Genomic DNA, 17,748 nt, shown 5'->3' on the forward strand with positions numbered 1-17,748 from the left:
AGGGAACTCTCGACCACCCCCCCCCCCCCCCCCCCCCCGCAGTGAAATTTGAGGCGTGACAAAACATTTTGTCACGCGTCCGAAATATTTTTTGCGTTTGCAGTGGAACGGAACGCTGGCAAAGTTTTGCCAGGCGTCCGTTCACACTGCGGGAGGGGGAGTGTGGAAGCGGTGCCATTGAATTCAATGTACCACCACGCCCACTCCCGCCCCAGAATGCGCGGAGGGGGAAGTTTCTTAGCGTTTGCGGTGCGTTCCAGCAGCTACCGCTCTGGAACGCACACGCTTTCGGTGTGAACAAAGAGTTAGGGCTTGTTCACACCAAATGCAGCCCAGATCTGCATGAGTTTCTGCACACGCAGTGCAGTGTGTTATACTGCGTTTTTTGCCGCATTTTTGATGCGTTCCAGGCCGTTTTTGGTTTTAGAAAAATTACACTTTTTTTAGATTAAAATGGGCTTCCAGTGCGTTTGCAAGCGTTCCAGAGCAGGTAAAATAGGGCTTGCTGCAGTTTTTTTACATGCTCTGGAACTGAACGCTGCGGTGTGAACTAGAGCCCAAAATACCATTCGAATACATTGGATGCAGTTTTGATCCGGTCTGTAACTGCTCTGCTCTTGGAAAGCGCTTGGTGTGAACAAGGCCTTACACCTCTTTAATAATGAGCAGCATTTAAATAAAAAAAAAATAAACAGGGCTATAAACAGCTGATAAATATCAAGCTGACAAATTTCCATGGTACTCAGAATCATCAATCATGTTCATACAAATAAGATGAAAAAAAGCATAAAACAAAAGTTCACCAAAGGAAAAATACACAGCCATCTGTCCCTTTAAAAATAGCATTTAATTCTGTTTTTGAATTTTTTTCGGACATGTTGGTGTTATATCTTGCACTTGGATGTTATAAGTTGCACTTCGTAAATACAGCTGGGTAAAAAAAAATGTGCCTGTCTTCATTTCAAGCTGCAAAGCAACAAAATGTGATTATTTTAACACCTGGTTCACACCTGTACGTTTTGTAGCACGTTCAACGCTCTACGAACGCTCTACAAACGCTCTACAAAACGCTCAAACATTAAAATCCCATTGTTTTCTATGGGTATGGTTCAGACCTTGCCGTATTTCAGACCGTTTCCATTGGGATATAGCCAAGTAGCCCTTGGAAACGCGTGTTTGTTGCGCGTTTTTTTTACCTCGAATCACGCATATTCGATACGCCTAGGTGTGAACAGAGCCTTAAGGGGAGTGATTCTTTTCTATACCCATTGTGTGTGCGTGTGCGTGTGCATGTGTGTTTATATATACACTATATTGCCAAAAGTATTGGGACATTTGCCTTTACACGCACATGAACTTTAATGGCATCCCTGTCTTAGTCCGTAGGGTTCAATATTGAGCTGGCCCACCCTATAACAGCTTCAACTCTTCTGGGAAGGCGTCCACAAGGTTTAGGAATGTGTCTATTGGAATGTTTCACCATTCTTCCAGAAGCGCATTTGTGAGGTCAGGTACTGATGTTGGGCGAGAAGGCCTGGCTCGCAGTCTTTGCTCTAATTCATCCCAAATGTGTTCTATCGGGTTGAGGTCAGGACTCTGTGCAGGCCAGTCAAGTTCCTCCACCCCAAACTCGCTGATCCATGTCTTTATGGACCTTGCTTTGTGCACTGGTGCGCAGTCATGTTGGAACAGGAAGGGGCCATCCCCAAACTGTTCCCACAAGGTTGGGAGCATGAAATTGTCCAAAATGTCTTGGTATGCTGATGCCTTAAGAGTTCCCTTCACTGGAACTAAGGGGCCAAACCCAATCCCTGAAAAACAACCCCACCCCATAATCCCCCCTCCACCAAACTTTACACTTGGCACAATGCAGTCAGGCAAGTACGGTTCTCCTGTCAACCGCCAAACCCAGACACGTCCATCGTATTGCCAGATAGAGAAGCGTGATTTGTCACTCCGGAGAACACGTCTCTACTTCTCTAGCGTCCAGTGGCGGCATGCTTTACACCACTGCATCTGAGGCTATGCATTGCACTTGGTGATGAAAGGCTTGGATGCAGCTGCTTGGCCATGGAAACCCATTCCATGAAACTCTCTACGCAATGTTGTTGTGCCAATCTGAAGGCCACACGAAGTTTGAAGGTCTGTAGCTATTGACTCTACGGACAGTTGGCGACTTCTGCGCACTGTGCGCTTCAGCATACGCTGACCCCACTCTGTAATTTTATGTGGCCTACCACTTCCTGGCTGAGTTGCTGTTGTTCCCAGTTGCTTCCACTTTGTTGTAACACCACTAACATTTGACCCTGGAATAGTTAGTAGCAAGGACATTTCATATGTATCTATAGATAGATATCTATAGATATAGATATCTATCTATCTATATATTATTATTTTGAAATTTCAGGGCTACTTTAAAAACTGAAATCATTGCCAGTTTGTGACGCATTGTTCTGAACTTCCTGTCATGTTACATAGTCCATGTGACATAGAGAAGCTAGAAAACATGAAGCACCAGCCTGTATTTTCTCTCAGCTTTTGTAAAATTAGAATTCATTTTATCCAAGACCAGTATAGATGTGCTTGGTAAAACGATGGTTCAGCTTGAGTTCAGCCTAAAATACAGTTTAAATGCAGTAGAGCTCAGCAAAGTACAACATACTTTTTAATACACTGAGGCACTTCTAATACCGTATGGTTAATGCTCCAGACAGTGAGTCATGTTTTAATGCAGTGAGGCCACACATGAAAGATCCTAGTCTCTCATTTCCTACTGATCTCACTCAGTATGAATTCAGAACACTTGTGAATCAAGCTAAAAGCAGTTCCCATGTTCTTCTCTCCACACAGCAGCCAGCTTTTTTATTATTATTTTTTACAGTGTTGTCCAGAGACTAGAGAAGCAAGGTTTAGCCGATGTGTGGAATGCTGCTGTCTGTGTCTGTCTACCTTCCAGGAAACGGGGCTTAACTCTATAAGTACTAGGGTGGACTCTGCAGCTTCCGGAGCTAAACTTTGTTCACAAGTCTGACAATATTAAAGCCTTGTGAAAGTATATGCAAATCTATATTTTTTTTCCTAGGTAATGTCAACACTAGCTCAAGTTTTTGTTTGGTCCACCCATGGGGCATGGCAAACTATTCTGCGTTCGGATGCATGCTGTAAATCAGGGCCTTAAATCCCAATTGAAGTCTTGCTTTTTCTACTTGCTACCGGGTATGTAGCCAGGCTTTGTTTAGGTTATATGTTTGTGCCCTGTGTAAAATTCCTTTATAGGTTACGCAGATTTCCTTTCTGTTGTGCCTGTGCAATATAGGAAATGCCCACATATTGTATACAGGTATTTATATAGCGCTGTCACATTACACAGCGCTTTACATACTGCACAGTCATATTAGTCCCTGCCCTCAAGGAGCTTACAATCTAAGGTCCCTATTTTATATGCATACAGGGCCAATTTAGACAGGAGCCAATAAACCTTCCAGCATGTCTCTGGAGTGTGGAAAGAAACCCACTCAAGCACTTGGACAACAAGCAAACTCCTTTAAGATAGTGTCCTCACTGGGATTTGAACTGGGAAGGACTTTGGAGTGTGGGAGGAGAACAGAGTACTCATGGAAGCACAGGGAGAACATGCAAAGCCTATGCAGATAGTGTCCTGAGCCGAACCTCAATTACAACCAGGTCCACTTAGTGCTACAAGGCAAACGTGCTAACCACTGTGCCACTGTACAACTGTTAGGCTCTGAACACCACAATCATAGCTGCTAATCCATTTTATTAATAGGCTGAGCATTTCACTTTCATTTACATCACTTTAGCATTCTGTCAAATCATGTTTGACTGTGTTTATAAAATGGTTATTCAACCCAGTTACAGTTTTGCACATACAGTTACATAGCCCTGTCAGAATTTGTAAAATGTAACCTATCTTTGTTGTAACAGCACCACTTATAATATTCCAAACAGCCAAGCCTTAAAACTTCTGGAACAAAATCATTTGGAGTGATGAGAACAAAACGTAATTTTATAAACGCTATGCTTGGAGAGGAGTCAACAAAACCTATGATGAGAAGCAAGCCATCCGTACTGTAAAGCATGGAGGTGGATCTGCTGTTATGGGGGTATGTGAGCTACAGCATCACAGACAATTAAGTCAAAACCGATGGCAAGATGAATACAGAATATTATCAGAATATACTGATGAAAAATGTGCCTTTATCAGCCCAAAAAGGAGGCAATCCACAAAAATTAGAACAGGACCATTTTATTAATTTCCTTTTTTAATACAGCTTGTTGAATGAGTGTGCTATTCTGTGAAGTCAAATAATTTAATTTAAAGAAAAGTGTTTCCGGTCTGATTACTCATGTTTTCTTAAAAAAATTGTCCACATCTTATAAATTCAGCTGGGGTATGCAAACTTATGAGTACATTAAACAACAAGAGCTGAATTAAACGGGATTTTTTTGAGCTATGAGAAGACCACCGTATAAATTCTGCAGCAGGTCCAGTGGCTTTTATTTACACCTCTAGCATAGCCCTTGGATACTTTAGAATGCAGCTATAAGCACTGTTGCTATAGAGACCATTGTCCCTTATGATATATTGACTTTAACTTGATAACACAAAATGAGGCTCTGGTTGTTCAATATTACAGCACTTATACAGCTGTGCAGACTTTATCAGGTGGTCTTTTATGTTACTGCTGTTGGGAAGTTTAGTCAGATTAATCCAAATACATTGTGTAGCCAATTTAAAGTGAAAATCAAAGCACCAGAATAAAGACTCAACAGCTGCGTTAAAAAACCCTATATATTTATAAATAAAAGTTGTGAAAGGAAGTATTGTTGTAGAGGCTCAAGTTGGTAACCTAATATGCAGCCATCTGACAGTGGGAGGTGATGCTCGTGGTAGTCATCACGCCGAGAGGTCAATCAGCATGGATAGAGGAATAGGGGCTGAAGTCACATTCAGTTCTCGCTCTGAGCCATGATGGCAGTACTACATTATTGCAGTTCTACCAAAATAGCCCATAAGAAATGTTACCCTGATGAGGAATACGTGTTAGTGCCCAAGAATACTGTCTGCTGGGCAATGATAGAAAAATTTTAGGAAAAGCAACACAATTGGCAGCACTCGATGTTCCTCTGTTAATGTCTTTATTTGACCCCCATCAATATAGGCAACTGCTCATGCATATATGTCTTCAAATGGCCTTAATCATTGCTATAATTAAGGCCATTTGGAGGCAGAAACCCATCAGTGGTTGCCTATGTATTGATGTGGCTCAAATAAAGACATTAACAGAAGAACATTGAGTGGAGCCATTTTTGTTGCTTTTCCTGATGTGTTTTACCTCTTGGAGGGAGGTTGTCCAGAGCACTGAGTGTGGAGGCATTGGAAAAGGGGTAAGCTGTCCATCTTTGTGTATGGAACTTTGATACAAAAATGTTGTGAGGCTCATGGATGAGGGGTACAGATTACAACAGTTACTACAGAGAAAAAAAAATGCTATAACTTACTTTAAAAGTATTTATCAACATGACCCCATATTTGGCATATCAAATTCCAAATTGGTTCTTCTTTTGCCACTGTCTTGCTACATACAAATACATGAATTATGTGATTATTTGCCCTCTATATAATTTGTTATATTTCAGGGCAAAGTGACAGTGTCTCTTTAAAGCCCCCCTACCCCTTCCCCAGCCCACTTTGTGGCCTACTTCCCAACATTGTGAGATGTTACATAGTCCATGAATAAGTAATATTCAACAACAAATTTATTATACCCACAAGTGCTCTTTTCACCACGAAGATTCATTTACACTGGCTTTTCAAATAAATGCAATAACTTAGAGATTGGATGAAAGGTTTAGTGTGTAGTATTTTGACAGTGTAATAGTATATTTATTAAGGCCTTCAATAAAAGGGAAACTGAGCATGAAAAAGGGTTAGTCGGATTATGTTCCAGCAGAGGGACAGTCCTTCCAAATGGGGGACAATTGGAAACTATGCTAATACAATATGTCTGTGAAGGTTCTCGTTCATCCAGGTCATGGTATATCTGTAAAAAATAAGTCAAGGCAACTGGACTTGCTGTATTTTTTGTTTTTTTCTTCAAGAAAAATACAGCAAGTCCAGTTGCCTTGACTTACTTTTTACGTATATGCTAATACAAACCTTCACAGTGCTCCCACACCAATGTGTCCTCCATAGCAGCTGCCCCTACATACTTAGCTGCAGCTACGATGCAGGGGGTAGTGGCAGGAATGAGCTGCAAAGGTAAGTATAAATGGGTTAGGGGGAGGGCTATCAAGACAGAGGGGGGGGAATTTATCAAAACTGGAGCAGAACCCTGCTCCACAAAAGGCGCAAGGCCCGCAATGTTTCCCTACTTGCTTGTATCGCCTCTTTGGAAGCACTCCATAAACAATCATTGGCTCTACACCACCTGTCAGACCTGACCCAAGCCCGTAACGAACTTCTTCAGCTCCTTCAGGAAAACACCAAAAAGACCTTTATATCCAGAAGCAAGATATTCTATAAACATGGCAACAAATCAAGCAAGCTACTAGCGCGAGCACTGAAACGCCAGACAGCCTCGCGCAACATCTCCCAGATTATTGCTCTGAATGGCACTAAGCACCTAGACACACCGAATATAGCCTCTCAGTTTCGTTCCTTTTATGAACAACTCTATGGCCTCACCCCACTGACCACATCGCCATCAGCCTCAGAGCCTAGACTGAAACTCATTGATTCCTTTCTAGCCAAACATAGCCCTCCACCCCTGAGCGAGGCCGCTATTCTAGACCTGGAAGCCTCCATCACATCCAAAGAAGTGTTGACTGCCATCTCACAATTGAAACCTGGGAAGAGCCCAGGGCCCGATGGCTTCACTTCCCTCTATTACAAAACCTTTGCTGAAGAACTCACCCCTCATTTCCTATCTGCCTTCGAACACTTTCCCCGACAACCGCATGACTCCGCACACCTTCTGCACAGATGCACAGATTCCTGAAAACCTGGACAGCCTGGCACCTATTCAAGGCCACAGACACATATACTGCCATAACTCAGTGAGGATGTTTACAAGCCACCACAAGGCTCTTCATACATCCCCCCCCTTTTTTGCCTCCTCCCATCTACCTTTCTACTTGCTTCCCCACCCCCTTTTCCCCTAACCTTTTCCTCCTCAGCCCCACGACTGTCCCCGCACTAAGTTCCTGTTTTCTTTTTCTCTCCCTAATCGACCCCACTCTGTGTCCCTGAAATGAACTATTCCCCAACTCCACCCCAGATGACACTTACGCCACCCCACAGTAATGCAACTTTATAGTAACATCTGGGTTACCCCACCACAATAGAATGTGCCCATCATTTATGTTTGTGCGTTCTTATCGCATGAGCGTAGAAGATGACCAATTGCTCAACCCCTCCTTATGTTGTTGACTTATTACAATGTGCCAGTGCAATGTTGTACTCCATTTGTTGTTTTTTCATACTTGTGTACTGCTTGTACAAATGACATCTTTGTAAAATTCAATAAAAACAAAAATTATCAGTAAAAAAAAACAAAACTGGAGCAGTTACCTATGGCAACCAATCAGCTTCTCTCTTCAGTTTGTTCAGTTAAGGTTTGAAAATGAAAGGCGGATGCTGAATGTTTGCCATGCACAGCTGCCCCAGATTTTGTCTGCCCTAGTTTTGATAAACTCCCTACAGAGTCTCTTTAAAATACAACAAAAGGCTCCTTTATGTCAGTTTAAACAAGTTCAAATCCACTTGTTATGTGATGCATAAGCCGCATAAAGTAAACAATGACTGACTAAGCCAAATCCTCCATCATTTGTGCTTCACACTCTCCCCCTCTCAGACACTGCAGCTCACAGTGGGAGGGTTTCAGTAACAGGGGCAGTGCTGTCAATTCAGAAATGTTCAGAAAACAGTGAACAGGACTAGGTCTGACCAGGTGCTGACTGAAAAGCTACAGGCTTCTAAATCAGCAGTGATAATGTTAATAGCCATGCTGCCTGCAACATTTTGTTCATCCCACTATAGTGCAAGCAGGCTGAGCCTACATGAGAGGGGAAACTCTGGTCTGAATTCAGGAGCAGTGCAGCATTGTTGCCACATCATCACAAGATTAGGGGAACTTATCTGGCAGGTATTTGTGGATTTTTGAAGGAGTACTCAGGGCTTGTTCACACCGAATGCCGTGCGTTCCAGAGCGGTAGCTGCTGGAATGCACCCCGATCCTTAACGAAACTTCCCCCTGTGTTCTGGGGCGGGAGGGGGTGTGGCGGTGCATTGAATTCAATGGCACCACTTCCACGGCCCAAGCAAGCCCTATTTTTTGCGTTTGCAGTGGAACGGAACACAGGCACAGTTCTGCCAAGCGTCCGAACGCACTGCGGCGGGGGGGAGGGGGGGGGGGGCGTGGAAGCGGGGCCATTTAATTCAATGCACCGCCACTCCCCCTCCCGCCCCAGAATGCAGGGGGAAGTTTTGCAAGGGATCACGGTGTGTTACAGCAGTTACCGCTCTGGAACGCACCGCATTCAGTATGAACAAGCCCTAATAGAAAACTGTAAATGCAGATTTACTTATAATTAAGTGCTGAAGATCATTTTTTTTTGTAATGGGAGACCATAGTTCTACTTGAAGTAACCGCATATTTTAAAAGTAAAAGTGTTACAATGTGGCAGCCTTATTTTCACTAGATATGTGCCTGAACTTGCTTGACAAATCCCTCTCTAAATATCACATTTTACTCTGGTTGCAGGTGGACCCCCCACAGCTATAACCCCTGTCACTATTGACAAAACAGCATTGCTTTCTCAACAGCAGGTATTCCATATCATTATTTTTATCACAAAATTGGCACACAAGGGTATATGCCCCTGTGGCCAGATTGCATTAAGCACAGATAAATCATAATAGAGAACCATTAATCTTATGTGAATGTTCGTTCCATCATTACTGATGGTAAATACATTTGTATGCACAATGAAGTAATACAAAATACACCTAGTAAACAGTAGTTTTTGTTTTTGCGGTGTCTTTACTACAAAGAGCACTGATATTAGTAGAGACTGGTCTTGTAGCAGATACTGGAAGTGGTTGTCTCACCCAGTATATAATAAATATGTGCAACATCAATGAGTATAGCCATGACAAACTGACCCTATTTATGAGAGAATTGATTTACAGCATCACCTTCCACAGACGCTACACAACATATTTTGTCTAGGTAGGAGATGATTCTGATAAGCATCACCACGTGCTAGAGTATGGTTATCAGCAGCAGAACAGAAGGCTGCAATTCCAAAATGATGGATATAGCAGTTTACAGGTGCCATATGGTTTGAGCATTTCAATTCACTTCCCAAATGCTCATAAGCAGCTTTTACCCATGAAATATATTTCCTCTGCTTTTTACAACAAGTGACTACACATATCAGGGAATGGCAGCTATTCAATGAAAAATGTATAAAACAAACGTTTTATTCCTAAAGTAGACCTAATATGGAAACTCACACTTCGCATATATCAACAAGACATGTGTCATTATTATTATTATATACCATTATTATTTTCGGTAACAAGAAAGTAGCATTTGCCATGTCTAAAGCTCCCAAGCTACATTGTGTAAATTAAAGCATGAGCAAAAGATCTAAGCATTGGTCTCTGGCTACCACGTGCATTGTAAGTGTTTCATAGCATTAGAAATTGGCTATTTTTTCAATCAGACAGACCCTCTCTGGTAGGTTGGCAGTGAGAGAAGATTAGCCAGGCACAAGCATTCTTCAGTACCAAGAAGAACGGAGCAAAGCTTTGGGCCCTGTTCGCACAAAGCCATCATCGTTTTTGCGCGTTTGTACACGCGTTTTCTGCTAGCTGTTTTTGCATGCGTATGCAGGTTTTGCACAATTTTGCACATAAAGACGCATGTTTTTTACTGGCAGCCTGAAAGACATTGAGGTCCATGGTTGAGCACGGGTACAAACGCACACAACAAACGTGCAAAATGCTTCTGTCGCGCCATTCCTGTTTTTTTTGTAGCACTTAACCAAAAAGTTGCAGGTACAACTTGTCAGTTTCAGTACTTCAAGGGTTTATCAGGCTCAGACAGGTGTCAGTGTGCGGTAAACGAATCGCACCAGTGGTGATTCATGTACTGCTACCCCCACCAAGTTACTTAATCAAAATGGAATAAGGCAGTTTTTAAAGGTACACCTTTTTTTGATTGGTCACCACTGCAACAATTCTTTGAAAGAGTAACTCCAGGAATCTAAAAAAATTACCTTTGCAGTGGGGCTACTTCTATACTGCAATGGTAACTGCTCATTTTGTATAGAGGTTCAAATACAGAAAATATATTCACCTGATCCTCGATCCCACCTGGCTGGTAGACTGGTCCTGGCTGGTAGACTTGCGGTCTAAGCCTCACTGACGTCATCACATCTAATAGAGTCCATTCACCTATATTAAATGTGAGCAGGCAGAGCGGAGGGGGAGAGGGGTGAGCACCAACCTCCGTAGGACCAAGGATAGGGTGAGTATATCTTCTGTAATCCAGCACCTAGATAAAAACATGCAGTTAACCCTTGCAGCGTGGGGGTAGCCCCACTGCTAGAGCTAACTTTGTAAATGACTGGATTTTTTCTTTAAAGAACTCTTTGTTTGCACAACAGTCAAGGTACTATAGAAATACTGATTTATTTAAAAATGACATGTTCCTTTTAAAACCCAGTCTTGGATACTGGTTAATGATATATCAAGGGAAAACTGCCATATGTTGAATTAGACTCTTACACATGTTTAATCTAAGCATAAATGTTTACCATATTGTATTGTATATCAAAACATTTTTTATCATGTGAATACCATGCTTTTAGTAAAGAATGCTCTGTTTATCGGCATATTTATGTCTCTTAATATTATCAAGTTGACTGCAAGACAAAAATATAATCAAAGCAAAGATGAGGCATTGCCAGAAATCCAGTTGCCTTAGGCACAGCAGGGTTTAACAAAACTGCTCCAGTCTTAATTAAACTGAATATGCTTTGTGGCAGATTTATGTCAGTGTCGGAGAAAATGCATGTATTTATTGTCCTTTGTTGTATATTACAACATATCCCAATTCGTTAAGCAATCACACCCAGTATTTCTTGTAAATATAATTTTCCAGGATAAAATACATTGCTATCATTTACAAGCTACATACTAAAAACACAGCATATGTCATTAAAATATGAATAATCATTAAATACAATATTGCCAAAATCTAAGTTGGCTTGAAGGTTATTACTTAAATTCAGGAACCTTTTATAAGTTAAGATATCCAAGATAAAATTGTGACTATACAGGGCTATCTAATCCTCAGCCTTCCTCAGGCCTGAAAGTAGTAAAGGATGAAGTGTTACAAAGGCGTTAGTACAGGCATGTTCGCATGTTTTTGCATGGGTTTAAGGCTTGAGCATTTTTAACATTATTGTTAGCCAATGGAAATGCATTTTTCATGCGTTTTCCAGGCTCTCTGCTCATGTACTTTTTCGAGTGACAAAGCTCCAGCCCCCATTGACACTTAAAGAACTCTGGAGAAAAATTTGGTTAACCCTTGCAGTAGGGCTACCCCCACACTGCTTGTTTTTGTCTAGGGACTAAAATAAAAAAGTTATACTAACCCTAATAGTAATCTCAGAGCTGGCTACCTGTCACACTGTTTGTCTAATGCATGAATGGTATGTCCCTCGGCGCCCTCACGTTCTACATGCTATAGGGATGCACTGATACCGGTTTTTCGGTATCAAGTACAAGTACCAATATTTTTTTCGGTACTCGCCAATACCGGAAGTCCCGTTAAGGAAGCCGGGCGTCATGTAATGACTAGCCGCCTGGCTTTTTGATTAGCTGGGAAGCCGTCTCCATACTCTTTCGTCACCAGGTGACGAGGAAGCATTGAGCCGGCTTTACGAACAATCAGGAAGCCGGGCGGCGAGTCATTACGCGCCACCCGGCTTCCTGATTAGACAGGAAGCTGGCTCCATGCTCCCTCGTCACCAAGTGACAAGGGAGCATGAAGCCGGCTTTCTGGCCAATCAGGAAGCCGGGGGGCTAGTCATTACCCATCCCTGGCTTCCTGATTGGCCGTGAAGCCAGTGTCCATGGTCCCTAAGCCGGCCAATCAGAAAGCCCAGCGGGGCGTAATGACCGGAATTTACGGATGTTCTGGTATCGGGGTAGTTATACTGGGTATTGGCACTGATACTAGTTAAGTATCAGTGCATCCCTAATATGCTACATATTGGACATGATAACTGGAGAATCCTTAGACTGCTGCTGCGGAGGAGAGATGCTTGAAGGACCAGTCTAAGAGCATGCTGGCTCTGAGATCAGATGAGTATAACTTTGTTATTTTCAGCCCTAGACCAAAACCAGCACTCAACCCTTGCAGTGCAGGGGTAGCCCCACTGCAAGGGTTATTAATATTTTCCCCTGAAGTTCTGCTTTAAGTGTTTTTTAGCATTAGCTTTTTTTTTAGTGTAAACACAACGTCTTGGCTTATACACCTCAAAAAGTGCGCCTGTAAATGCGCAACACACATTTTTGTGCCTGAAAGAACTGTTTTCCTCCTCTAGAACTGCTCTCCTCCCCTTCTCCAGCTCAGGAAAGAAACATGGAGAATTCTCTGCATGCATTCCTAGATGTGGGGGTGTTTATTCCTATGGTTACAGACGACCCTAACCTGAATAATACTAGGGATGGCTACTTCAAGAACAGAAACAAGAGGAAGACCTCCTGGGAGTAAATTTGCAAAAAAAGTTTTCCAGGATTAGTAGACATTCTTTACAACACTGTGAGACAGCCAAGGTAACCCTCTGTATACCTTCAGAAGTCATTGGGGGGAATTCATGAAAACTGGAGCAGACATTTTTTTGGCAACCAATCAGCTTCTCTCTTTAGTTTGTTCAGTTAAGCTTTGAAAATGCAAGAGAGAGGATGATTTGTTGCCATGGGCAACTGCTCCAGATTCTGTCTGCTCCAAGTTTTATGAACTCCCTCCATTATGCTTTGAAACTGCCGTGCATCTGCAGACATCTGAGTCCTAAGTAAGCTTTGTTTATAAACTGTTGCTAGAAGTTAGCTGTCTGTACCTTTCCTTGTCGGTGACAACAGCACCCTCAAATTCCTGTACAGGCGTCACTGGCCTGGCATGTGAGGAGAAATCCCCCAATGATGTCAAAGACAGAAATAAAAACCTGACAAAAACACTTAGGGGGTTATTCACTTAGCTGCCGAAGGCAGCCGAGTTAATAACCGAGCCGAAGAGAAGTGAGCTGAACGCTGTTCGGGTTCGGCTATTCACTTACATACATACGTACATTGGCTAAAATCAGCCGTACATCGCCTGCCTTCAGTCAGCCGAACATGCTCTGCATGATCGGCTGAGCCAAAGCGCAGAAGGAGTTCGACTCAGCCGATCCAACGACTGGATCGGCTAAACAGAAGCTCTGGCAGCTCACTTGCTGCCGTTCGCCCCTATTCTCATAGCGGTATTGGGCACGGCTATTATGCTCGCTACCTCCGAGGTAACGAGCAGAATAGAAAAAAGTTTAAATAAATGGAAAAAAAAAGTTTAAAAAGTATTTTAAAAATGGAAAAAAATAGGAGAATTAAAAAAAGTTAAGAAAACAATAAAAACATTTTAAAGAAAAAAAAAAAAACCATGAACGCCGATCCGACCCCACACGACGAACTCCCGCCGCATAATGTCAAATGTGACAGATGCCAGCAAAATATAAAAAATTGGGCAGAGCTAACGGTGACATCCCTGCTAGCTCCACCCAACTGTTTCCTATTGGCCGGCACCTGCCAGATTCTTCTAGCAGGTCCCGAGCAATAAATAACAACTGGGTGGAGCCGGCCATGGTGTCCCGGCCAGCTCCGCCCAGTTGTTATTGTTTAATGACAGATCAGCGTCCCCAGGTCTGTCATTACAACTGGGCAGAGCGAGCTGTGAGATTGTGGCTGGCTCCTCCCAGCAGTCATTTACGTGGAGATCAGTCGGCTTCGGACGACCTTTCTCCACGCTTCACCTGTCACTACGGCTCAGCCGAGCCGAAGCATATGGGTTTGGCGCAGCTGAGCCGCTCAGCTGCTGTACAGGCTATTTTGAATAGCCTGTACAGCAGCCCTTCAGTTCGACTGCACCGAAGGATCAACCGAAGCTACGGCTCATTAGTGAATAACCCTCTTACTGTTCTACACTTCATACAAAATGTTAAAAATACATTTATTGCAATACAACACATTAGGGGGGGGCACAGAAAAATGCCTCTTTAACCACTAAATGCCTCTATTTAAATAGAACAATCTTTAATTTTATGCGGCCAATGTGTCCTTGGTAAAGCACAATATTGCCTTAAAGTTTTATGTACCAATACCTGTTCATCAACCTAAAGCAACACAAACAAGTTTAAGTGCAATAATAGAGTTGTGGTATTTTCTAGAAATACATACTAAAAAGATATATACAACCACTTTTAATTAGTCTAAAATGTAATTGTCTTAGAAGTTTGGCAGGGGCCCACCAGAGTTATCTTTTCCCTAAGCTGCTGTCGTCATACCTGAAATCACCCCCATAATTTCTGTTTATTCACAATTAGTTTTTGAATTTTCTAGACAAACTGACACTTGAAGCTCAAATGACAGAAACAGCACACAAAAACAAAACCCACTGATATGCCCATATATTTGTTAAGCTTTGGCTCCAGAAAAGTGAATAACTTTTGATGCATCCACCCATACCTTATTTGCTTGTTTATTTTGTGTCTCCTTTGCTGTTTGCTTTCTGATAATGCATGCATCCTCAGGCAGATATACACACATCAATAGATATACTGGGTTATATGTAGACACATATTTGAATTTCATGAGAAACATTCTTTAATAAAGGTTAAGCTTCCTCCTTAAGGCATTTGAGACTCCCAGCCTGAGCGCTGAAATGTTTAATGCACTTCTTGCCATGTGTTATTGCTTAAGTAATGAGCAATTATTGGATTTCATTTTAACGTGTGAAAGGTTGTCATGTTATTTATGAGCTTTTAAGGGCACCCATACCTTTTCGCTGTCATCATTGCATATGTGGTCTTGATGTACTGGCTGACACTGAAATGAGGGGCCCAAATGACCTGCACAAGAAAACAAGAAAGGAGATATATTATTCCTTGCAACAAGTGAGTACTAAAATTAGATATCCACCTCTAATCAGCCAAAATAGAATGTGCCTCTGCCAAGATACACATTTTCCACTGTGGTTCCATTAGGGGTATTTGCTCATTAGGGATACTTGCTCTTACTTTGTGCATGGTCACCAAAACAGGAAGTGAGACTGAAATTGCCCCACTTTAGACACAAAAAGAAATAAAAGCCTTACAGGTCTATTCACAAAAGGGTGAATAGTTTGGAGACGGCAGAAGAAGTGAACAATCTAGAACAGGGGTGGCAAACACAAGGCCCGCGGGCCGAATCCGGCCCGCCGGACCTTGTAATGTGGCCCGCACAGCAGCCAGGGCCGGTCCGCTATGCCGACTCTGTGCAGAGCAGTGTCTACTGTGTGGTAGCAAGCAGAGCCGGCACTACCACACAGTAGACACTAGAGGGCGCTGATGGGGCGTTTGGGGAGTAGTAGAAGTGTATTAGGCTGCATTCACACCTTTATTTTAGGTGCAGTTAGGGATTTCTGCGTCAGGAACTTGCGTTTTCCTGCAACAGAAATCCCTAAATTGGCGTTTTACAAATGGCAGCTGTCACCTAAGTTAAGTTAACAGAAGTTGCATGTAAACGCCTGCACACCGCATGTAAAGATACGTGATATGTTTACATTCCGCTAGGAATCAATCACTCTCCCTGGACGCATGTAATCATATCACGTATCATTACATGCGGTGTGCATGCGTTTACATGGAGCTGCTGTCACCTGATCATTAACTTGACTAGGTGACAGCTGTCACTTGAAAACGCCAGATTAGGGATTTCTGCTGCAGTCTGAGCAGTCTCCAATAAAGTTTCTTGTGGATGTTTTCAAGGCTAGTTATTACTTAAATTATTATTAAAACCAGTAGCAACTGAATGCAGAGGCAACTATTTATGATAATAAAGAGTAGATGCATAGTCCTATACAACCGGCCCTTTGAGGGTAACCATACTGCTGATGCGGCCCCTGATGAATTTGAGTTTGCCACCCCTGATCTAGAACATTGCTGATTTGGAAAGTGAGATGAATTGGAGAATGTTTCCAAATCAGCTATGTTGTCCTAGATTGTTCACTTCTCCTGCCTTCTCCAAACTCTTCACTCTTTTGTGAATAACCCTGTTAGATACAGAGATTCTTTAGGTTTGAATTAAAATAAGAAGCTCTTTTAATTCAAACGTAAAGAAAATGTAGAAATCTAGCAATATATCTTCAAATAAGTATTAAAATACGAAGTAAGGTATACCAGATGAATTACTCATTATTTAATAAAGCAAAACTACATTTCTATTAACCAAATTGTGACCTAAATTTTTCAGGCATTGGTGTTTACTTGCTAACCTTACTGTTCACAAAGTGGATGCTTGCTATTCAAAGTGAATAAAAGTGAAGCTGTGTTTATTTTAAATACCCAATCATGTAAAATCTATAATATATATTATATATTATCTGTAAATATAACTCACTAATCACTAATTCAATTTTTTTTCATTTTAATTTCCCTCGCACAAGATTGGGTTTTCCAGAGTGTGCACAGTCCATTCACTAACATTCACATTTACTACTCCTTTAATAAATCACCACCATTGATCCAGCTGAGTAGAATAAAATTACAGTCTGTTCTGAGATGCAGGAAAAACACTACCCAACAGAAACATTTGGATGTGAATGGCATCTCAGCAGTAGAGCAGGTAGAAAATCTAGATACATTTAAAAAAAAAAAGCCACAATTATGTCAGAATATCATAAACGGAAGTACACAATTTTTTTGGGTTGGAGAGATGAGCTGAAAAATTAGGGTCAGTACCCGCACCTCGCCCACACGGAAGGCAAATACTCCAAAAGAAAGCTTCTTATAGAGGGATTTTTTTTGATCAGATAAAACCACTATTTACAAATTTCGTGGCTTCCGAATGGCCACTTCTTCAGGACATAGGTGTCATACACTGATGAAATAATATGCATACAATAAAACATTTCATATGGAAGGTAGGCATTCATTATATGAATTCATTGTAAAAACATGTGCATATCAATAGATGCCGAAGTAGTAAAAGTAATCAAATAAACAATCATCAAAATTAAATAGAGAAAAAAAATGATAAAATAATAACGCACATCAGTTGGAACTGCATTGTCTAAAAATACATCATATAAAGAAATAGCGATGTCATGTGATTTACATTTTATAATCTTATTTTATATCATTTTCATAAAACCTACGATTATATGGTATTGACTGAAAAAGATCGGACAAAGAAAAAAAAACTCTTGTGGAGTTTTGTCCTTTTTTTCTTATTTTTTACACTGCCATAGGTGGGGAATTACTTTTGTACTTTAGATTTTTTTTAGGTTTGGATAAAGTGTGAAAGGGTCAAAATCTCTGTCTGGATTTGAGGGCTAGTTTGCACCATAAATGCATCAGAATTGCGTGCGTCTGCGCATCTGCAATGCGATGCGTTTTTACAGCGTTTTACTGCGATTTTGG

The 17,748-nt window shown here is 41.7% G+C and overlaps 1 protein-coding gene across 1 annotated transcript in view; it reads right to left on the bottom strand.

Moving 5' to 3' along the window:
• RNF38 (ring finger protein 38) overlaps window positions 1-17,748 on the bottom strand; it is a 227,031-nt gene that overhangs the window by 75,542 nt on the left and 133,741 nt on the right. Inside the window, exon 2 of the mRNA XM_018552449.1 lies at window positions 15,128-15,198. Within this exon, the coding sequence (XP_018407951.1) occupies window positions 15,128-15,198 (71 nt within the window). The remainder of the gene's footprint in view (window positions 1-15,127; window positions 15,199-17,748) is intronic.

Source organism: Nanorana parkeri, unplaced genomic scaffold (assembly GCF_000935625.1).
Source record: "Nanorana parkeri isolate BGI_ZX_2015 unplaced genomic scaffold, ASM93562v1 scaffold88, whole genome shotgun sequence".
In the NCBI taxonomy this organism is placed as follows: Eukaryota; Metazoa; Chordata; class Amphibia; order Anura; family Dicroglossidae; genus Nanorana; species Nanorana parkeri.